Below are 24,115 nucleotides of genomic sequence, written 5' to 3' on the forward strand. Positions count from 1 at the left end.
CGGCCAGGAAGCCAAGAACCCACGCATGCACTGGTTTATGACTAAAGAATTACGGCAGATCTTTCAAAAATTGCACGAACAATGGAAGACCTGCATCTAATTTATTATGAAATTGTAGCTCTACACATAGCCATTTGAGAAAGAAATACTTTGGTTCCTCTATTGCGTAGTGTTTTCTTGAGATTGCAGAATAAAATGAAAGAGAATTACAATAAAACATATGAACTAAATGCTCCCAATGTCAGAAAAAAGTAGTAATGAAACACCCAGAAGACTAAAACAATGTAAAAGTAGAGTCAGTCTTGTCCTTCCTGATTATGTTCAGCAAAAGAGGAAGTCACTGTGACAGTCTAAATCTTCACGCTTAAATATTTGTTTTTTCTGTCACTCACTCAAAGCTTGTAAGTTTAACCTTAGAAATTTAAGGACAACTAAACAGCAGGTACAGACAGAGTACACGCTGTTTAGGAAAGTGCAGTTTTCTTGCATGCAAAGTAAAATATGTTCTTATAAATTAAGAACATACGAACAAGAAATTCAGTTGCTCTGTGACAGATTCACAGCCTCTGTCTCACGCTATCTCTCCCTATTCTAGCTTTGATAGGCTGCACTGCCCAGCTGGCTGCATTTATAAAATCAAACTTCCAGTGTTAAAGCTGAAGAGAAAAATTTCAATCTTTGTGTGTACATCAGCTTCAGTACTAACCAGTGTCACAGCAAAGCATTTACTGTGGTATTATGTGGTTGGTTTGATCTACCATATCTATGTTTTCCATCCTGCAGTGTTTTGCTTAATGATATGCTTTTAGCTTCTATATTAAGTCATTACAATTTTATTTATACAGTGTCAAATCACAAAAAACAGTCGCCTCAAGATACTTTACATTGTAAGGTAGATCCTAAATTAATACATACAGAGAAAAACCAAAATAATAATTTAACCCCCTATGAGCAAACACATTTGAGAGAGTCTGATACTGTCACGGTTCTGGGTCCGTTGGACCCAGTATTTTCAGTTTTTTATGTTTTGGTTCACTTTTGCATCATGGATTATTCTTTGTTTCTCTGGTACCTTGTGTTTCAGTTATCTTGGTGTTTTGGATTGTTTCTCATTCTCTTGTTGTGATTATTATTATTATTATTATTATTATTATTATTATTATTATTATTATTAGTTTCATGTTTCTATTATCCATGTTTTAGGAATGGTGGTTTCATGTATAGTTCAGTTCCATGTTTCATTTTCGGGTCTCTGTGTTGAGTCCATGTCTCTGAGTTGTGATTCATGTTTCCTGTTTTATTGTGAAAGTCTTTGTCTTATGTTAGTGTGTGCAGCTTTGTTCCCCATGTCTCGTTAGCCCTGATCTCTCCCAGCTGTGTCTCCCTTCTGTGGCCCATTTCCTCATTACTACCCTGTGTATTTAAGCCCTGTGTTTTCCCATGCCCAGTGTCGCGTCGTACCCACAGATTATGCCTGTGTGTCCTTGGTCTCAGTGTTCCATCCTCACTTCATGTTTGTTTTCCTGCCAGCAATAAAGCTGAGGTTTTTGAGTTACATTCCGTTTTCCGAGTCCTGCATTTGGATCCTCATCTCTGCCTGCCCGCACACAGAGCCCTGACAGATACATTTATTAACAAAGTGCTCAATTTTTACATACTGAAATTATATTTCAAACAGCACCAGGCCATAAAAGGGTTAATCATCAGTAAATGTCTAAGCTGTAACTTAAGATCAGCAAACAATATGTGTTTCATTGCAATGCAAATGATCACACCAAAGCTTTGAAGGAACTACATTCAGTTCACATGTACATACTCTGCAAACAAGTTAGGCATCAGTACTCGAGTAAAATTAGAAATGTAAAATTAGAAATGTATATCACATGAAGCAGATTTTGAAGGAAGTGATGAAAATAGTAGAAGTTACTCTGCTCTTACAAGAGCAGCACCCAGATGTTTTGATGTGATTGCCCTACATGGCTAAGCTGAAGGACAACAAAGAGTCACTGCTGAACACAAAAAATGTCCATTAAAAAAATTTCCACTCACAATATGAATGTCAATATTACAAAAATCAGTGTAGCCAGTGTATTTAAACCCTCAGTTTCCACCAGTTCCTTGTCGTGTCATTGTAGATATTATGTTGTCGTTCCCACATGTTGTCAGTTGTTCAGCCAGCCATTCAGTCTTTCAGTCAGTCAGTCCTGTCGTTCCTGCTCTGTTCTTTCACTCGCTCCAGTAAAACATCATCATTCTACACCGTGAATCCAGTGTTTGGGTCATCTCTTCCTCGCCTCCACACACAACCTCTGACACAGTCATAAATCTTAAAAGGCTGTACCTACAACCAGATCAAAGTTTTCCATGCTGTTGGTTTAAATCTCAACACATTCGTGCATAAACTATGTGACCACATTGAAATGTCCAAAGACAAAAAAGCACCATCACCACCCTCAATCAGTAAATAAACTGTTATTATAGTAAGTTGTATTCATAAAACCCACAGATCCTTTACCCAGAAAACTGGCACCACACCCAGCTTCCATAAATCATTGCTCTGCTAGTCAAAAGGCAGGTACACCACTCCTTTACAACACACACCAAATCATTCCACAAAAATTCCATCTTTGTCCTTCATCTTTCAGTGTACCAAGGTATATGCAGCAACCAATTACTTTACGTGTGTCTGCAACCAAACCTCCTCGTTTTCACTCCCAGCACTGGACAGTCTTGCGTCAGTTGTTCTCAATAGGTCACATGATAGGGTGAGGCAGGGTCTCTTTGACTGTTATAAGTAATTACCTAGCAGTGTCCAACATTTGAAACATGGAGAGTTTGAAGACAAAATAAATTTCTTACCCACTTATTTAGATAAGAAAAAGACATCCAGCACTTCACATCACAAAATACGGAGTAAACCTTCAGCACAAATTATATTAAATATCACACAAAAACACTTTAAATTAAGTAAACATATTTTATTGAACACAAATTTACATGTTTTGCTGCCAGCTTGCCTGCAGCCATTTAAATTACCTGTGACAAACTTTTTCATTTCAACATGTCTACAATGTAAATAATAAATCATTCAAGAGCACACACAACATGCAAATACTGTATGAGCACGATGAAAGCTAAAATAAGTTTGTAAGTGGAGGTTTCTAGTCATCTGCAGAAATGTCTCAACTGTCATGTAAAGTAGTTCCTTATTGGAGTGCTGCAACATCTATTTACACGTATTTAAGAAAAATCTAAACAAAAAAGTCGACTGAAAACAGCCGTGTGAGATTAAAGCTGAACATAAAAAGCTGCAGGATTTTGTTTAAGTAACTACTTAAGAACAACACTAAACCGGAAAAATGACATTTGTATGTGCAGGTTCTGTGTGTGTTTCTTTAATACACTGTGTTAATGTAATGTTACTTTTTTCTTCACCTGAGTGTAGAGTTCCTCTTGGCCGTGAGCGCACTCTGTGTTTTCGTGCTTTTTGACTTTCACCTGTGTGTACACCGTATCCTGCTGCTGTCCTCTGTACTGCACTGAGTCAGTGGATGCTTCATATCTCAGCACAGAGAAGTTGATCTCTCCATAATGGATGTTTTCTTCTTCTCCTTCTGATTTACTTGCTGGCTCTTCACTCACGTTTCTGGGGTTCCTGCTTGAAAATCAAATAGCCAAAATGAATAGAGTATCTTTCTGCTATTACAAACGCTGTGTAAACAATCTTGGTATCAAAATATAGCTAAACCTTGTAAACCTTGTTCATGAGCTGTTTAAGTATCAGAGTCAGAGTCAGAGACACTTTATTTATCCCCAAGGGGCAGTTAAGATAGATGATACCTTGCCGACCGTACATACAATACACAAACATCACACTGGCAAGACAGGTCAGGCTAGGTAGCACTGGCCACATGAGCAGCGACCTGGAACCAAAACAATGGAAAATGCACAACATGAGGAAAGACGAGGAGAAAAAAGAACTCCGCCCAGACTGAGCTCCAACGAGGAGATCAGTTTGAGAACAGAAAAAAAGCCCACCTCAGCACATAGCACATAAATCATCACATCTCACAACATAGAAGACATAAGCTTCGAAGGCATTTGGAGGGGGTGGGGGGGTAAGTGTAGGTCTGTGTCAGAGTACATGCATATGTGTGCGTGTGTGTGTCTGTTCCGTGTTCAGCCGAGAGAAAGTGTCCCTTCACTTGGTTGGGAAAAAGTCAACAATCTTCGGTCGACGCAGGTAGCCTTGAAGGAGGAGGGAGAGAGTCACAACATAGTCTTGTTATCTAAGGAAGAACTTTGTTATTCCCGTCAGCTTTTGCCTTGAGCATCCAGCTGGCACCAGGGGGGCCGCATGAGATGGAGATGGTAGTTGTTTTGGTTAGTGCGAAGAAACTGCTTCCAATTTTACAGTTGGTCTAATGTCTTTCACTGGTCACCAGGTCTCTCAGATCCTGTTGTTCTTCTCCAAGATCTTATCCATATTGCAAAGCCGTGAACTTCTTGAAGATCTTCCCATATGGTGTTCAATAAACACAGTCTGAGTACTCACAGCTTGCACATCGTCAATCATGTCGGCCAGCCTAATGCAGGTTTTGAATAGCTGTAACTAGGGATGGGTATCGTTTAGGTTTTATCCGATACCGGTGCCAAACCGGTACTTTTGAAACGGTGCCGGTGCTTAAACGGTGCTCAAACCGGTGCTTAAAGAATGGAGAACACAAAATTGGTCCAAAAACCTCTCATGTTCAGCTGTTTTTTTGTAAAAAGATAACAATGTTAGCCTTTTCTGCAGCTATGGGGCATATATGGTATCACTCTTGGCTGGAAGCAGTGCTTAAACAATGGAAAAAACACAAACTTTGTCCAAAAACCTCTCATGTTTAACTGTTTTCCACTTTTTCTTTGGTCATTTTAGCCTTTTTGGCCAGGGTGAAGGGAGTATCTGCCATCAAACAAGAAGACAGCTGCATGTAGCTACGACGGTGTTTGCTAGTTCACCTTACATGCATTAATATAATAACGTGGTTAGCCTACTCAACGTAAATTACACATGAACAACATTAAGATACTCACGCAGAGAAGAACGGCTGCTGCTGCATCATCATCCTCATCATTTCTGCTACACTGGCAGGGCTAGGGGCCAGGACTCTCCTCTTCGTGTTTTTGGGGATGTTGCTAACTCCGGGTCTGATAACAGGCACCACACCCGTAGTAGATGTGCTCGGTGTGAGGTCTCGCAGCAAGCTATCAAATACAGCGCATTTCTTGGCTTTTAAAAAAAACCGCTATGCGTCGCCAGGTGTTTCATCGGATTCGAGGTGTTACCTCCTTTGACAGTATCACAGTATCAGCTTAAAGCACTTGTTGCTGCTGAGTTTGCATATTTTGCTGTGAAGTACAGCCAGACTTTTGACCGCTTGCCTTGGGCATTTTTAATCTGTAGCTCTGCTCTAAAAGAACGTACGTACCTGGACCCGCCTACTATCCTCGGAAACGTAAAATGATTGGCTAGAATCGAAAGTGTATCACAGCTCAGGAAAAAAAAAGCACCGAAATAAAGCACCGAAATGTGCGCTGCTTTTCGGTCTGGTTACTACCGTTTATGTCAGAACCGGTGCCATCATGGCACCGGACACCGGTACCCATCCCTATCTGTAACTGCTTTCTTTGTTCTTCGATAAGCCACGTCTGAGCCAGCTCTGATCAGCCAGAACTCTGTTATCATCTTTCCGAATGGTAGATGTCATTCAGTGTCCTCTATCACGGGTGTCACCAGGCACGCGACACAATCGGGTATCCGGCAGCAAACGACTCTGAAGAACAATCGGGCTCTCCTGAGTAGGGATGGGTATCCTTTAGGTTTTATCCGATACCGGTGCAAAACTGGTACTTTTGAAACGGTGCCGGTGCTTAAACGGTGCTCGAACCTGTGCTTAAACAATGGAAAACACAAACTTTGTCCTAAAACCTCTCGTGTTTAGCAGTTTATTTTGTAAAAAGATAACAATGTTAGTCTTCTCTGCAGCTATAGGGCATATATGGTATCACTCTTGGCTGGAAGCAGTGCTTAAACATTGGAAAAACACCAACTTTGTCCAAAAACCTCTCATGTTTAACTGTTTTCCACTTTTTCTTTGGTCATTTTAGTCTTTTTGGCGAGGGTGAAGGGAGTATCTGCCATCAAACAAGAAGTCAGCCGCATGTAACTACAACGGTGTTTGCTAGTTCACCTTACATGCATTAATGTAATAACGTGGTCAGCGTACTCAACGTAAATTACACACGAATAACATTAAGCTACTGACCCAGAGAAGAACGGCTGCTGCTGCCATCATCATCCTCATCATTTCTGCTACACTGGCAGGGCTAGGGGCCAGGACTATACTCTTCGGGTTTTTGGGGGATGTTGCTAACTCCGGGTCCGATAACAGGCACCACACCCGCAGTAGATGTGTACGGTGCTCGGTCTTGCAGCAAGCTATCAAATACGATGCATTTCTCTGCTTTTAAAAAAACACTATGCGTCACCAGGTGTTTCATCAGATTCGAGGTGTTACCTCCTTTGCACAGTATCACAGTATCACCTTAAAGCACTTGTTGCAGGCTGCTGAGTTTGCATCTTTTGCTGTGAAGTACAGCCAGACTTCTGACCGCTTCGCCTTGGGCGTTTTTAATCTGTAGCTCTGCTCTAAAAGAACGTACGTACCTGGGCCAGCCTACTATCCTCGGAAAGGTAAAATGATTGGCTAGAATCCAAAGTGTATGACATCTCAGGGGAAAAAAAGCACAGAAATAAAGCACCGAAATGTGCGCAGCTTTTCGGTCTGGTTACTACCGTTTATGTCATGGCACCGGACACCGGTACCCATCCCTACTCCTGAGCCCAGGCTTTTCGTCTAGAGTAGAGTGCCAATATCCATTGAGGAACCAGTTGATCAGATCCACAATTCTTTGGGTTTTAGAGAACAAGACTGAGAAACACTGAGGGTTACAGTTAGACGAGATTAGACAAGGATATAGAAGCCAAGCAGGAAAGATAAGGAAGGGAGAGGGTGAGAGATCATATTTTCTGCTGTAATGTAATATTTACCAAACAAAGATAATCAGGCAGACGAGTAAGATGAACCCAAGGATTCCTCCAAGAATTAGCCATGTTGGGAAGGAGCTACCATTCTGCTCTCCTGAAAAACAAGATCAATAAGAAAAAACATTTCAGTTAAAGAGTTAAACAGAAGCAATATACGGATTCATTTTATATTTTGTATAGCTCTGTTTAGAAAAAAAGAAATAAACAAAGAGAAGACAACAGTAAATAAGATGAAGAAAAATTGGATAAGAACATGCAACACATTAGTGGTTTCGACCTAAATTTACCTCCAACAGTTACGTCAATCTCTGCTGATGTCTGATTACCCAGATCATTAGTGGCCACACAGTAATAAACTCCTCCATCTGTTACATTGAAGCTGTAAATCTCTCCTTCAGATACTTTCACAGCTCCATCTCTGCTCTTCTTGAACCAGGTGAAGTTGCTGACTGGAGGTTTGGCTCTGCTGGAGCAGGTCAGGTTCACCCAGCTGCCTGCTGACACCAAACCTGATGGACTGATGGATGCTGAGGTGTCTTTAGGAGCATCTGGAGAAATAAAAGAGAGAAAGTGATATCCCATATACCATGGTGTCCTGAAGGATTCAGTTCAACAACAAACTCTGATTGTCTTACATGAAACACTGAGAGTCTCGTCTGTCTTTGCTGTCTTGGTGCCGTTTTCTTGGTTCACAGGATATCTGGCAGAGCAGCTGATCTTCTTTCCATCATGTGTGTCTGACAGAGTGATGTTCTGCTGGATTTTAGTTGTAAAGCTTCCATCTGTGTTTTGCTCCATTTTGTTGTGAGAGTCTTGTTGGAGATTCCAGGTGAGTTGAGGAGGGGAGTGTGGACAGGGAGTGAGAGCTGAGCAGGTTATAGTGACAGACTCCTTCTCCTTCAGATCACCTGGGATTGTAATATTGGGCCTCCAAGGAGAAGCTGTGGTTTCACATCACAAACGTATTAACACTAAAGCATACATGCAGTTTGAACTACTATGGATTCTCAGTTTTGTCAATATAAACAACAACTGACAGTCAAATCGATTAAACCTGAAACATCACTGGTTAAAAGTGAGACATTTGATGTTTTTTGTTAATATCGACACATTTCTGCACCAAGAATTTCAAATTGTTTGTCTATAATGAAAAGAAAAAACATATCTACAAGAGGAACCACACACACAGCTGCTTTCTCTGGGCATGTTTGCAAAAAAATGAAATTTGGGTTGTTGTTACATTTACAAGAGTCTAAAGTGAAATTTGAACAAAATACTTTTATGTTTCCACGGTGAACTGAATTAAATCATCGACGATCTGCATGAAATTCGGCAACTTAAAACTAGTTAATTGTATTCTTGTTGAGATGACATGATACAATTGAATAGGAGTGGTTAGTTGCCTGAACTTGTGATGTTACAAGATCACGTGAGATTTCCAACCACAGGAAAATCACTGGGGTTATGAGAGGCAGAAAAGCGTATACGCTCCACATGTCTGCTGTTGCTATTGGTAAATGGACTGATTCTTATGTAGCATTTTTCTACTCTCCCAGACCATAAAGCGCTTTATACAACATGCCACACAAGCACTTTCTCAATGCTTTTAAGTGCTTTCAAACTAACATTCACACCTATTCATACTACGATGGATGCATCGGACAGCAATTTTGCCCAAGGACTTTTGGCATGCAGACTGGTGGAGCCAAAGGTTGAACCAGCAACCTTCCAATCAGCAGACGACCTGCTCTACCTCCTGAACTACAGCCACCCATATTGTGGCTTAAAGCTCAATAACTGGCAGAGCAGCCAGTCTGAGCGGCCTGTCATAGACCTGTCGAGGACAAAGACGTAAAGAAAATTCTGTATCAACCTTGTTGGCTTTAAGTAAATGATTCTAAATTGCCCATAGGTGTGAGTGTGAGTAGGAATGGTTATCTGTCTCCTTGCAACAGACTGGTGACCTGTGCAGGATGTGCTCCACCTCTCGCCCGATGACAGCTGAAATAAATCCCTGCCCCCTTGGATATCTGATGAGGAAAGGAGGAAAAGGACGGATGGAGTGACAGGTATGTTCTAAATCCATTAAATTGGAGGAAATCTGGGTATGTATTATTGGGCCTCCAAGAAGAATCTGTGGTTTCATATCACAAACATGTTAACACTAAAGAACAGTATATTACATACATGCAGTTTGAACTGCTGTGCATTCTCAGTTTGCTGAAGTAAACTAAAACTGACGTAGAAATGAATTAAATCTGAAAAAACATCTTCTTAAAAAAATTACAATAAATTTTCTCTTCTTTATCTCATATTATGTTCTTTTATAAATGATTTGTAAATGTCTGCATTCATTAAAGAGAGTGAGTATCAGAACAAAGGTTTATATTATTTTTTTGATATAAATGGACTTCAGTCTTTACCTCTGACTGTTATTTGAAGAGGATCATGTTGAGCTGTTGCCTTGAATGGTTCACTCTCTACTCTGAAGAAGTATGTGTTTGTGTAGTTTGTGGTTAAATTAGAAAACAGAGTGGTGCAGTCTCTCTGACTCAGGTTCCCAGTAATACTCATTGGATAGATGCTAACTGCTCCACTACTGTTGAAGATCACATTGTTTGGATTTTTGCCAAAGTCACCATTATTTTTAATCCACACTCCAAAGATTTTTCTTTTGCTGTTAAATTTCTGTTCGTCTTTGGGTCTGAAGTTACATGGGATTTGCAAACAAGATCCACTCAGTGCTTCCATCTGCTTTGGGGCAGTCATGTAGAGTGCTATCCACTGAGGATAATCAGCCAAAGCACCTGTAAATACAGTTTCATTATTAACAAGCTGCTGTTCATTGTTTGTAAACTGTAAACATTTTCAATCACAACACAAAGCGCTGGCTGTCTTTCAGGTTGTTTTAAAATGGGTGAAAGTTAAATTACAAATGAATCCAATAATGTCTTTGAATAACAGAACAATCAGCTCACCTGAAACAAAGAGAACAGTCAGTAAAATGCTGACTGTCACCATCTTCATCTGGATTCACAAAATACAAACAAACAATAAAATCAACAAAAAAGTGAATGAGAATGATTTAGTTATTATTATTTATATCTGTGGTGCTGTGTGCTTTTGAAAATAGCTGAAATATTAAAACAAGGTAAAATCACATGATGTGTCAGTCAGTTGACTGAAGGAAAAATAAGAAAAAGGTTAATTTATAAAGTTAATGAATACAATGAGTAAAATGTGTTTTACTGCAACATTAGGCAGTTTATAAGGAAGTTTATAAAGACGACATGCTCTTTAAGAAAGACAAGTTCAAAATAATAAATGTGTTTGAGTTTAGAAAGTTAAATGGTAAATGGCCTGTATTTATATAGCACTTCACTAGTCTCTAAGGACCCCAAAGCGCTTTACATATCCAGTCACCCACCCATTCACACACACATTCACACACTGGTGATGGCAGCTACATTATAGCCACAGCCACCCTGGGGTGCACTGACAGGCGAGGCTGCCGGACACTGGCGCCACCGGGCCCTCTGACAACCACCAGTAGGCAACGGGTGAAGTGCCTTGCCCAAGGACACAACGACCGAGACTGTCCAAGCCGGGGTTCGAACCGGCAACCTTCCGATTACAAGGCGAACTCCTAACTCTTGAGCCACAATCGCCCCCGTTAAGAAATAAAAGCAGTAAAATGTTTCTTTACCCCACATTACATCTGATGATTGTCTTATGAGTGACACAAAGCAGCCTTCAGCAGAACTACTATAAACTGTAAAATACAAATGATCATCTGAGGAAGTACATGTAGAGACACCCACTGACTGTAGCGCTGCATAATGAAGTCTGTTTTGTGCCGCCTGCTTATTTCCTGTGAAAGAAGTCAGATGTTGCCCTTAAAGACATTTTTAACTTTTGGTCTGTCGAAGCCTCTGACCTTAACCTTACACAAGTGATTGAATCATTCTTAGTATGAATGTACAACCTGTGCTAACACAAATCATGATGATGGACTATGACAGACTGTATCTCTCTCGCTCTACACACACACGTTATCTGGACGTCCAGTATCAAGTGTTGCTTGCCTTTGACTGCTGGGCCCTGAGAGGCCATGCGTGTGCTGCTGGAGTGGTGATACTGGAAGATAGAAGTGGCAAAGCTGTGGGACCTGTTTATGTGATTCATTTATTACTAGAAGCTTGGTAAAGGTTTTGAATTAAATTTTCTCCTTCAAGCAATGGAAACTCCAAATTGAATTCAATGTAATTGTTCTGTGAGGTATTTGGCTACAGAGGATCCTTGTGGTGAATCATCAATCGTGTAGCACAGAGGTTCCCTGATGTTCCAACTTCTGGCTCGCTGATGTCATAAAATGTATGTTTTAGGTCATTTATATCAGGGAGGGTAAGAAATGTTGGTGAGATCAGTAACAGCATGCTGAGGCTGAACTCCTCCAACCTACGCGTGCCGCTGTGTCTCCAGCTCCTGGTTGAACCTTTCCAATGGACCTTTTAATTGGGACGTATTCAGAGGGAACATTTCTCTGTAACAACATTTGTTCAACTGCACACTCATTTACTCTGCACTTCTCTTCTGCTCTCAGTCTTGCACACTTACTTGCACACACAGTAGATACAATGAGAGTTCATACTCTCTGGGCCTTCACGTCTCGGCGTTACGCTGTTGCACACGTTGATCTGTGAATGCACTAAATCCTGCTTCTGTGTGCTGTCCTGCACTGAGACTAAAGAAGGTCTCTGCTTTGGTTTCATCATAATGAACATCTTCATTTTCTGCTGTTCTGACTGCTTCTTAAAAAAGACACACTCTGTGAAATCATACAGACCAAACACATCAAACAAGCCCTGTGCTGCAGCCAGAGATCAGGCTGACAGTGATTACCACAATAGACAATGAGGAGCTGGAGGAAAACTGTATTCCACATTATTTTGTTTGTTTCTTCATCAGTTAATAATTATGCAACGAGTTGATACCATCTGAATAACCACTACAATGTGTGGCAGTCGGCATATATCAGTAACGTGGTCAAACACAGAAACTAGCTCCCTGCGGTTGCAAACAAAAAAGGAAGTACAGACAGAGAACCCGCTACTTAAGAAGGTGCAATCTTACTTTAGTTGCAAAGCTGTTATAGGCCTGACGTGATGATACCAAATACAACACTGCAACAACAGTTTTGTCCTTTCTGCAAATATCCTGTAATAGACAACACTAGATAATTACTTATCACAGTCAAACAACCTTTTTACTAACTTAAGTTAATTCCAAACCTGCATTGCAGCTTACAGAATACATATATCTCTCAGTATGAATGTCACATTATATCTGTAGACATCAAATATGCAGGTATTGTTAAGCTATGAGCAGTCACAGCACCACCACAGGAGCGATGCGGTAAATGGCCTGTATTTGTATAGCGCTTTTCTAGTCCCTAAGGACCCCAAAGCGCTTTACACTACAGTCAGTCATCCACCCGTTCACACACACATTCACACACTGGTGATGGTAAGCTACATTGTAGCCACAGCCACCCTGGGACAGACTGACAGAGGCGAGGCTGCCGGACACTGGCGCCAACGGGCCCTCTGACCACCACCAGTAGGCGCAATGGGTGAAGTGTCTTGCCCAAGGAACCAACGACTGAGACTGTCAAGCCGGTGCTTGAACCGGCAACCTTCCGATTACAAGGCGAACTCCCAACTCTTGAGCCACGATCGCCTCGGTGACACTCAGAGATGTTACAAAGGAATCCAGTGTTACTGCACAGCCCAACACACAACATTTGAGGTGAATAAATACAAAAAGGCATTTTATATTTTAGTTGCATGTCAAGAGCAGTAAATAAATAAATATCTGAAAAAAATAATAAATGTGCTTCATCTTCATTCTAGGAGAGTTTAAGACATTGTACGAAAAATATGTTTCGTTAGGGAAAGACATATTTCAGTCTATCATTTTTCAGGTGTTTTTATTTGTCATATTTAGTTTTTGACATTAAAGTTTCCAAAGTATAACTTGAGTATTTCTTAGTTTTAAACTCGTCAGTTAGTCGACAAAGACATTAGTCGCCAGCAACATCCCTACAGAAAAACTAGTTAAAAGAATTGATAATGATTTATATAAAATGATTAATTTATTTGGGATTTAGACCCTGATGACCCATCATGTTAGAATGGAATACCAGAGATTTTGAACACGACCCCCTGAAGGCTAGAAGCTGGCGGGGATGAATTTGAAGGCTGAAGCTTGGATGGAGCTCTGAGGTGTCTGTGAAGTGGAGATGGGGAGGTGGTGTGTTGCACAAAGAGAGAATGACAGAGAGCACAAATGTAGAGCACACAAAGTGGTGGCTGATTGGCTCAAATAAGAATATGCTTGGACTAGAGTATAACTGTGTCAGTATAAGAAACAGGTAGTGATGTAAAGAGAAAAGCAGCCTAACACCCATGAAAGAGGGCAGATGAGTGATCACAGATCTTGTTGGACTTCTCTGCCCTCAGCTGTGGGCTTCTATTTATCCTATGCATCAAGCTAAACATTTATGGCTTCATTGAGCACTCAGGGAACTGTTGCATTCTTCAGAGCTTTTACTAATGTACCTTTTGTAGTACTTTCATTCTTGTGAAATGATTGCTTGGAGTAAAAGCTCCACTCCAGCCATTACATGGTTTTTCTGCTATTCCACTAGATGACGGGCCTTGACATGACCAGACCAGGAATACAAATATTTGTTGATACAAAGATTCAATTACTTAAAAGAAATGACTATGACTGGTGTTATAGCTACGTATGGCATTTGCAGGGAGTTTATAGATTAGCTGAACAGACCAAAGGGGGTGCTGCTGCCACTGTCACAAGTAATGGACTGGTTAGACTAAGAACGCAGACTCAGAGGATTAAGTTCAGTGTGTTTATTCACAGTGAAGCAACAACAGAATGTGACAACAGAAGGATTTCCAATTAATGATTCCAGGGCTCCAGTTCAGACAGGACCACAGAAAGTCTCTCTCTCAGTAACTCACTCTGAAGTGTTGACAGAAAAGTCCAGACAGGAGAGATAAAGAGAAAATGGTTAAGTCAGCATGGGACGACTGCAGGATCACAAGGAGACCATTCACATACAAGTGACTTTGCACTGTTAACAGATTCTGAGGTTGTAGAGCTAGATCATCAGTGTAATTAAAATCACCTACCAAAGGGATTTGGTTTAATTTTGCAACAATGTATTAAAACAGATCAAAGAATTCATTCAGAAAGTCATCACAGGTGGATAATACTACAGCAAACTGGACTTTCATGGTTAACTTTGAAGGAATGAAATGAGCTCAGAGTAAATGTATCATAACTGAAGTTGTACTTGTAAATCACTGCTATTCCCCCAATGCAGCCTGAACACTTCAGGGCATTACAAATGTTCTTTTGTGTAGTCCACAAAGGGGGCAGCAGAAGCTGTTATTCAATAGTCAAGTCAAGTCAAGTCAAGTCATCTTTATTTATATAGCACATTTAAAAGACATCAAGTGTCGGCCAAAGTGCTGAACAGAGGGATAATATAATAAAAGAATTGAAATAGAAAGAAAACATTTTAAAAAAGAATTGTAAGACATGTAAGAGTATATAGCATATAATGTACATGCAAATATGCACATACATATACAAAACTGTACACATTCACACACAAGCACACATATGTGAATATAACGTATATACACATACAACACCATCCATAATATAAGAGACCAAATAGACAGAATAAAAAAAGATATCAAAGAGATCTGAAAGCCTTGGAAAATAAGTAGGTCTTGAGAATCGATTTAAAGACTTCCAAGGATGAAGAGAATTTTATGAAGGGGGGAAGACTATTCCAGAGTCTCGGGGCGGCAATGGAGAAAGCCCTGTCCCCTCTAGATTTGAGCTGGGAGCGTGGAACTGATAAAACCATCTGACTGGAGGAGAGCAGAGATCGAGTGGGTAAGTGCAGGCTAAGAAGATCTGAAATGTAACCTGGAGCCAAACCATGGAGAGCTTTAAAAACAAATAGTAAAACCTTAAAATCGATTCTATAGTAATAGCAAGAACACAGCTGTACCTGTAATAAAGTGTAAAATTGCGTGCATCTCCACACATTATGCTGGATCAGTCTTACAGAAGTGTGGTGTTAGATCAATATTCATGGATACACTATAAAAAAATAAGATGGTCAGGCTGAAGCAGCCCCTGTTTAACAGACTCAGGGCAGCGAAGGAATGATATGAAATTATCCACAAAGTAAATGTTTCGATTTCTGCAACAGCATCTCTACATTCAAAGTAAAATGGTCATGTACAACTGTTGAAAGTCACTGAAGGGAATTAAGTGATGATTGAAGGTGGAGTTTTTCCTCCTGTGGAAACTTTAGTTGATGTGTTGTGATGTGACTCTGTTCATCTGACAGCTTTCAGTATCTGGTTTGTTGGAGAATCTTGATCTGAACCAGCTGAAGGGAAAAAACAGAATCAAATCAAAGAAACCAGAAAGACTGAATTATGTTGTTTTACGATGAGTTAGTTGGTTTCAAATGCGTGTGTCACAGAAACATTTGTCTCACCACTCAAATAAGATCAGTGTGCTCATGAGCATTATGATTCCAACAGTCTTCACTATAGTGTAGACACCAACCAGGTTTCCACCTGTAATGCAGAAAACAGTAAATAAGATTGTTTTAGGTGAAAAAATAGTTTTCAAGTCTAACAGATGAACAGCCACGTTGTAGGATAAATTACAAGATTTGAACTTCATGAAGCTAAATTTGCTTCTTTTTCAACTCACTTTTAAGAAATACCTCAAAAAATGATTTAAAAAATAAAAAACAGCTAAATGCTGAGTAACTTTACCTCCAACAGTCAAGTTAATCTCTGCTGATGTCTGATTACCCAGATCATTAGTGGCCACACAGTAATAAACTCCTCCATCTGTTACACTGAAGCTGTAAATCACTCCTTCAGATACTTTCACAGCTCCATCTCTGCTCTTCTTGAACCAGGTGAAGCTGCGGACTGGAGGTTTGGCTTTACTATAACAAGCTAGGTTCACCTGACTGCCTGCTGGCACTGAACCTGATGGGTTGATAAATGCTGTGGTTTCTTTGGGGAGCACTGGAAAAAAGAGGGGGGAAATAGCTCTAATACGGATTCCTATTATCCATTATAAACATTTAATATTCCATTACTCATAGTTTACTCACAGGATCCATAAAAACACTCTGATTGTCTTACATGAAACACTGAGAGTCTCTTCTGTCTCTGCTGTCTTGGTGTCTTTTCCTTGGTTCACAGGATATCTGGCAGAGCAGCTGATCTTCTTTCCATCATGTGTGTCTGACAGAGTGATGTTCTGCTGGATTTTAGTTGTAAAGCTTCCATCTGTGTTTTCCTCTGTTTTGTTGTGAGAGTCTTGTTGGAGATTCCAGGTGAGTTGAGGAGGGGAGTGTGGACAGGGAGTGAGAGCTGAGCAGGTTATAGTGACAGACTCCTTCTCCTTCAGATCACCTGAGATTGTAATATTGGGCCTCCAAGGAGAATCTGTGGTTTCACATCACAAACGTATTAACACTAAAGCATACATGCAGTTTGAACTACTATGGATTCTCAGTTTTGTCAATATAAACAACAACTGACAGTCAAATCGATTAAACCTGAAACATCACTGGTTAAAAGTGAGACATTTGATGTTTTTTCTTAATATCGACACATTTTGAAGACCATTTCTGCACCAAGAATTTCAAATTGTTCGTCTATAATGAAAAGAAAAAACATATCTACAAGAGGAACCACACACACAGCTGCTTTCTCTGGGCATGTTTGCAAAAAAATGAAATTTGGGTTGTTGTTACATTTACAAGAGTCTAAAGTGAAATTTGAACAAAATACTTTTATGTTTCCACGGTGAACTGAATTAAATCATCGACGATCTGCATGAAATTCAACAACTTAAAACTAGTTAATTGTATTCTTGTTGAGATGACATGATACAATTGAATAGGAGTGGTTAGTTGCCTGAACTTGTGATGTTACAATATCACGTGAGATTTCCAACCACAGGAAAATCACTGGGGTTATGAGAGGCAGAAAAGCGTACACACTCCACATGTCTGCTGTTGCTATTGGTAAATGGACTGATTCTTGTGTAGCATTTTTCTACTCTCCCAGACCATAAAGCGCTTTATACAACATGCCACACAAGCACTTTCTCAATGCTTTTAAGTGCTTTCAAACTAACATTCACACCTATTCCTACTACGATGGATGCATCGGACAGCAATTTAGTATTTTGCCCAAGGATTTTTGGCATGCAAACTGGTGGAGCCAAAGGTTAAACCAGCAACCTTCCAATCAGCAGACGACCTGCTCTACCTCCTGAACTACAGCCACCCATATTGTGGCTTAAAGCTCAATAACTGGCAGAGCAGCCAGTCTGAGCGGCCTGTCATAGACCTGTCGAGGACAAAGACGTAAAGAAAATTCTGTATCAAACCTTGTTGGCTTTAAGTAAATGATTCTAAATTGCCCATAGGTGTGAGTGTGAGTAGAAATGGTTATCTGTCTCCTTGCAACAGACTGGTGACCTGTGCAGGATGTGCTCCACCTCTCGCCCGATGACAGCTGAAATAAATCCCTGCCCCCTTGGATATCTGATAAGGAAAGGAGGAAAAGGACGGATGGAGTGACAGGTATGTTCTAAATCCATTAAATTGGAGGAAATCTGGGTATGTATTATTGGGCCTCCAAGAAGAATCTGTGGTTTCATATCACAAACATATTAACACTAAAGAACAGTATATTACATACATGTAGTTTGAACTGCTGTGCATTCTCAGTTTGCTGAAGTAAACTAAAACTGACGTAGAAATGAATTAAATCTGAAAAAACATCTTCTTAAAAAAAATTACAATAAATTTTCTCTTCTTTATGTCATATTATGTTCTTTTATAAATGATTTGTAAATGTCTGCATTCATTAAAGAGAGCGAGTATCAGAACAAAGGTTTGTATTATTTTATGATATAAATGGATTAAAAACTTCAGTCTTTACCTGTGACTGTTATTTGAAGAGGATCATGTTGAGCTGTTGCCTTGAATGGTTCACTCTCTACTCTGAAGAAGTATGTGTTTGTGTAGTTTGTGGTTAAAATAGAAAACAGAGTGGTGCAGTTTCTCTGACTCAGGTTCCCAGTAATACTCATTGGATAGATGTTAACTGCTCCATTACTTCTGAAGATCACATTGTTTGGCTTTTTGTCACCATTAATTTTAATCCACACTCCAAAGATTTTTCTTTTGCTTATAAATTTCTGTTCGTCTTTGGTGCTGAAGTTACATGGGATTTGCAAACAAGATCCACTCAGTGCTTCCATCGTCTTTGGTGCAGTCATGTAGAGTGCTATCCAGTGAGGATAATCAGCCAAAGCACCTGTAAATACAGTTTCATTATTAACAAGCTGCTGTTCTTTCCTCTGCTGTTCATTGTTTGTAAACTGTAAACTGTAAACTGTTTACATTTTCAATCACAACACAAAGCGCTGGCTCTGTCTTTCAGGTTGTTTTAAAGTGGGTGAAAGTTAAATTACAAATGAATCCAATAATGTCTTTGAATAACTGAACAATCAGCTCACCTGAAACAAAGAGAACAGTCAGTAAAATGCTGACTGTTACCATCTTCATCTGGAATCACAAAATACAAACAAACAATAAAATCAACAAAAAAGTGAATGAGAATCATTTAGTTATTATTATTTATATCTGTGGTGCTGTGTGCTTTGAAAATAGCTGAAATATTAAAACAAGGTAAAATCACATGATGTGTCAGTCAGTTGACTGAAGGAAAAATAAGAAAAAAGGTTAATGAATACAATGAGTAAAATGTTTTACTGCAGCATTAGGCAGTTTGTAAGGAAGTTTATAAAGACGACATGCTCTTTAAGAAAGACAAGTTCAAAATAATAAATGTGTTTGAGTTTAGAAAGTTAAATGGTAAATGGCCTGTATTTATATAGCACTTCACTAGTCTCTAAGGACCCCAAAGCGCTTTACATATCCAGTCACCCACCCATTCACACACACGTGATGGCAGCTACATTATAGCCACAGCCACCCTGGGGTGCACTGACAGGCGAGGCTGCCGGACACTGGCGCCACCGGGCCCTCTGACAACCACCAGTAGGCAACGGGTGAAGTGCCTTGCCCAAGGACACAACGACCGAGACTGTCCAAGCCGGGGTTCGAACCGGCAACCTTCCGATTACAAGGCGAACTCCTAACTCTTGAGCCACAATCGCCCCCGTTAAGAAATAAAAGCAGTAAAATGTTTCTTTACCCCACATTACATCTGATGATTGTCTTATGAGTGACACAAAGCAGCCTTCAGCAGAACTACTATAAACTGTAAAATACAAATGATCATCTGAGGAAGTACATGTAGAGACACCCACTGACTGTAGCGCTGCATAATGAAGTCTGTTTTGTGCCGCCTGCTTATTTCCTGTGAAAGAAGTCAGATGTTGCCCTTAAAGACATTTTTAACTTTTGGTCTGTCGAAGCCTCTGACCTTAACCTTACACAAGTGATTGAATCATTCTTAGTATGAATGTACAACCTGTGCTAACACAAATCATGATGATGGACTATGACAGACTGTATCTCTCTCGCTCTACACACACACGTTATCTGGACGTCCAGTATCAAGTGTTGCTTGCCTTTGACTGCTGGGCCCTGAGAGGCCATGCGTGTGCTGCTGGAGTGGTGATACTGGAAGATAGAAGTGGCAAAGCTGTGGGACCTGTTTATGTGATTCATTTATTAGTAGAAGCTTGGTAAAGGTTTTGAATTACATTTTCTCCTTCAAGCAACGGAAACTCAAAATTGAATTCAATGTAATTGTTCTGTGAGGTATTTTGCTACAGAGGATCCTTGTGGTGAATCATCAATCGTGTAGCACAGAGGTTCCCTGATGTTCCAACTTCTGGCTCGTTGATGTCATAAAATGTATGTTTTAGGTCATTTATATCAGGGAGGGTAAGAAATGTTGGTGAGATCAGTAACAGCATGCTGATGCTGAACTCCTCCAACCTACGCGTGCCGCTCTGTCTCCAGCTCCTTGTTGAACCTTTCCAATGGACCTTTTAATTGGGACATATTCAGAGGGAACATTTCTCTGTAACAACATTTGTTCAACTTGCACACACAGTAGATACAATGAGAGTTCATACTCTCTGGGCCTTCACGTCTCGGCGTTACGCTGTTGCACATGTTGATCTGTGAATACACTAAATCCTGCTTCTGTGTGCTGTCCTGCACTGAGACTAAAGAAGGTCTCTGCTTTGGTTTCATCATAATGAACATCTTCATTTTCTGCTGTTCTGACTGCTTCTTAAAAAAGACAAAATCTGTGAAATCAAACGGACCAAACACATCAAACAAGCCCTGTGCTGCAGCCAGAGTTCAGGCTGACAGTGATTACCACAATAGACAATGAGGAGCTGGAGGAAAACTGTATTCCACCTTATTTTGTTTGTTTCTTCATCAGTTAATAATTATGCAACGAGTTGATACCATCTGAATAACCACTACAATGTGTGGCAGTCGGCATATATCAGTAAGGTGGTCAAACACAGAAACTAGCTCCCTGCGGTTGCAAACAAAAAAGGAAGTACAGACAGAGAACCCGCTACTTAAGAAGGTGCAATCTTACTTTAGTTGCAAAGCTGTTATAGGCCTGACGTGATGATACCAAATACAACACTGCAACAACAGTTTTGTCCTTTCTGCAAATATCCTGTAATAGACAACACTAGATAATTACTTATCACAGTCAAACAACCTTTTTACTAACTTAAGTTAATTCCAAACCTGCATTGCAGCTTACAGAATACATATAACTCTCAGTATGAATGTCACATTATATCTGTAGACATCAAATATGCAGGTATTGTTAAGCTATGAACAGTCACAGCATCACCACAGGAGCGATGCGGTAAATTGCCTGTATTTGTATAGCGCTTTTCTAGTCCCTAAGGACCCCAGAACGTGCTACTTAAGAAGATGCAATCTTGCTTTAGTTGCAAAGCTGTTATAGGAGAGTTTAAGACATTTGTACGAAAAAATATGTTTCATTAGGGAAAGACATATTTCAGTCTATCATTTTTCAGGTGTTTTTATTTGTCATATTTAGTTTTTGACATTAAAGGTTCCAAAATATAACTTGAGTATTTCTTAGTTTTAAACTCGTCAGTTAGTCGACAAAGACATTAGTCGCCAGCAACATCCCTACAGAAAAACTAGTTAAAAGAATTGAAAATGATTTATATAAAATGATTAATTTATTTGGGATTTAGACTCTGATGACCCATCATGTTAGAATGGAATCCCAGAGATTTTGGACACGACCAGTGTTGGGAAGGTTACTTTTAAAATGTATTCCATTACAGAATACAGAATACATGCCCCAAAATGTATTCTGTAACGTATTCCGTTACGTTACTCAATGACAGTAACGTATTCTGAATACTTTGGATTACTTAATATATTATCATGCTTTTTACAACAACGTGAATGTACTATTGCTGTGTGATTTATTACTATTACTGAAGGTCCGCGACTCCGAACTGTAGTAAAGGGACCTCTGACTAATACGGCGGGGTCCCTGTCAGCTCGTAGCCGAAAAATAGCTTTACTTTGTTGTGTGGGTCAACTTTTATTGACAGAGAGAGGCGTTGAAAGGCTGCTCCAACGGAACTTATTGTTTCCGGAGGAAAACACGAACACGGTGTACAGTCGAGTCTTAATAGCTTACTTACAACTGGGCTCGTCAGGCACTCTTCTTGGCTGAAGTGGTTATTATTATATTTACATGCTTCCAGCTCCCGTTTTTCCTCGATGACAACTCGTACCTTTCCACTCCCCTTTTTCTCCCTCCTCGCGCTCACAGACCCATAACGTGTATGGCAGTCCATTCTCCCTGCAACACGGACTACACTGCCCATGATGCTACATTCTTTAGAGCTATGCTTGTAGCATTCTGCCTGTTAGCTTAGCACAACAACAACAACGAAAAGGCGCTCTCTCACCCAGGAAACACGCAGTCGCAGAGAGAGAGAGGGCTTCGCCCTGTAACCATGGCAACCGTAACGCTGCCACCTGGAACAACAACAACAACAATCTTTATTTATAGAGCACATTTAAAAGCCTTGGGCATACCAAAGTGCTTTACATAAAACAATAAAAGGTTCAAACATTGATAACGGATAAATAAAAATAAGGAGTTATGTTCATAGATAAAAGCTACCAATAAGAATGACTACAGCACATGGGTAATAGCAAGATAAAAGCTGTACCACCATAATAAAAAAACACCAATAGAAAGATAGGAGGGAATTAATACAAGAGGTCAATAGGTCACAGCAACCAACCAAACAAACAAACAAACAAACCAGCAATTAAAAGGTGGAGAAGGCAAGTTTAAAAAGATATGTTTTAAGCTGTGATTTAAAAGAATGAATAGAATCAGATGCCCGGATGCCAATCGGGAGATTGTTCCAAAGCACAGGTGCAACAAGAGCAAACGATCGATCACCTCTAGTCTTAAGTCGAGATCTGGGCTGAGCCAGCAGTAACTGTGACGATGACCTTAAAGCCCTGGCAGGAGCATAAGGGTTTAAAAGGTCCTTAAGGTAGCTGGGTGCAGTGTTGTTAGTAATTTTAAAAGTAAACAACAAAATTTTAAATTGAATACGATATTTGACAGGCAACCAGTGCAGATCGGCAAGGACAGGAGTAATGTGGGCAAACTTGCTGGTTTTAGTTAGAATGCGAGCTGCAGCATTCTGAACTGTCTGTAATCTCTGTAAAAGGGAAGAGTGGAGACCACAATAAAGTGAATTACAATAGTCTAGCCTCGACGTTACAAAGGCGTGGATGAGCTTTTCGAGATCTTTATGCGGGATATAGCGCCTAGCCTTAGAGATAAGACGAAGCTGGTAAAAACTAGATCTGACAACAGCAGACACTTGTTTGTCAAATGAAAAGGAGCTGTCAAATAAGACACCCAGATTCCTGACAGTATCAGAGAGAGAACAACTAAGAAAACCAAAGGCATCCCGGAGTTTGGCACGAAGGGCATTACTACCAAAAATCATAATCTCGGTTTTCTCCTCATTAAGGATAAGAGAATTCGACAACAACCACTTCTTGGCCTCAGACATGCATTCTCGGAGGCTATTCAGAGACAGAGCAAGATCGTCGTTTAGCTCAAAATAGAGCTGGATATCATCTGCATAATAGTGATAAGCAATATGGTATTTCTCAAAGATGGCACTTAAAGGAAGCAAGTATAATGAGAAAAGGGTAGGGCCCAGCACAGATCCCTGGGGGACACCACAGCGAACAGGTACAGCCGAGGAAGAGGATGTAGCCAGATGTACCGTAGAGAGCCGATTGGAGAGATAGGATTTAAACCAATCCAGGGCAGCGCCCTTGATGCCTACAGTGTGCTCAAGTCTCGCTAATAAGATATTATGGTCAACCATGTCAAATGCCGATGATAGATCCAAAGGCACTAAGACTGAGGGGCGTCCGTTGTCAGCCATTAGTAGGAGATCATTGAAAACACGAAGCAATGCTGATTCTGTGCTGTGATGTTGTTTGAAGGCTGATTGAAATTTATCATTTATATTATTCTCATCAAGGTAGGTCTGCAGTTGGAGCAGAACCACCTTCTCAAGTATTTTAGCCAGAAAGGGAAGCTTAGAAATTGGCCTAAAATTGGCAAAATCACTAAGCTCAAGGTTCCTTTTTTTTAGAACAGGTTGGATTATGGCATGCTTGAGAGCTGAAGGTACATAGCCAGAAAGCAAGGAGAAGTTCAATATGGACAATAAACAAGGTCCAATTACACTGAAACAATCCTTAACAATACGGGATGGGAGAGCATCATGTACACAGTTAGTATTGTTCAATTTATCAATTAGACG

At 40.2% G+C, this 24,115-nt stretch overlaps 2 protein-coding genes across 2 annotated transcripts; both read right to left on the bottom strand.

Annotated features, from left to right (window-relative positions):
* Nucleotides 1-3,408: 3,408 nt before the first annotated feature.
* LOC143420561 (B-cell receptor CD22-like) lies at nt 3,409-10,114 on the bottom strand. The gene is made up of 6 exons (XM_076888762.1): nt 10,072-10,114; nt 9,517-9,900; nt 7,729-8,034; nt 7,381-7,641; nt 7,097-7,187; nt 3,409-3,655 (listed from the first exon to the last, which is right to left on the bottom strand). Exons 1-6 carry the CDS (start codon nt 10,112-10,114, stop codon nt 3,409-3,411), a joined length of 1,332 nt encoding a protein of 443 aa, XP_076744877.1.
* A 5,549-nt stretch (nt 10,115-15,663) lies between these two features.
* LOC143420492 (myelin-associated glycoprotein-like) lies at nt 15,664-18,806 on the bottom strand. Its single transcript, XM_076888696.1, has 5 exons — nt 18,764-18,806; nt 18,184-18,561; nt 16,369-16,674; nt 15,988-16,248; nt 15,664-15,783 (listed from the first exon to the last, which is right to left on the bottom strand). Exons 1-5 carry the CDS (start codon nt 18,804-18,806, stop codon nt 15,698-15,700), a joined length of 1,074 nt encoding a protein of 357 aa, XP_076744811.1. The 3' UTR covers nt 15,664-15,697.
* Between the last annotated feature and the right edge of the window lie 5,309 nt (nt 18,807-24,115).

The sequence above is a fragment of the Maylandia zebra genome, linkage group LG9, assembly GCF_041146795.1.
Source record: "Maylandia zebra isolate NMK-2024a linkage group LG9, Mzebra_GT3a, whole genome shotgun sequence".
NCBI classification, from domain to species: domain Eukaryota; kingdom Metazoa; phylum Chordata; class Actinopteri; order Cichliformes; family Cichlidae; genus Maylandia; species Maylandia zebra.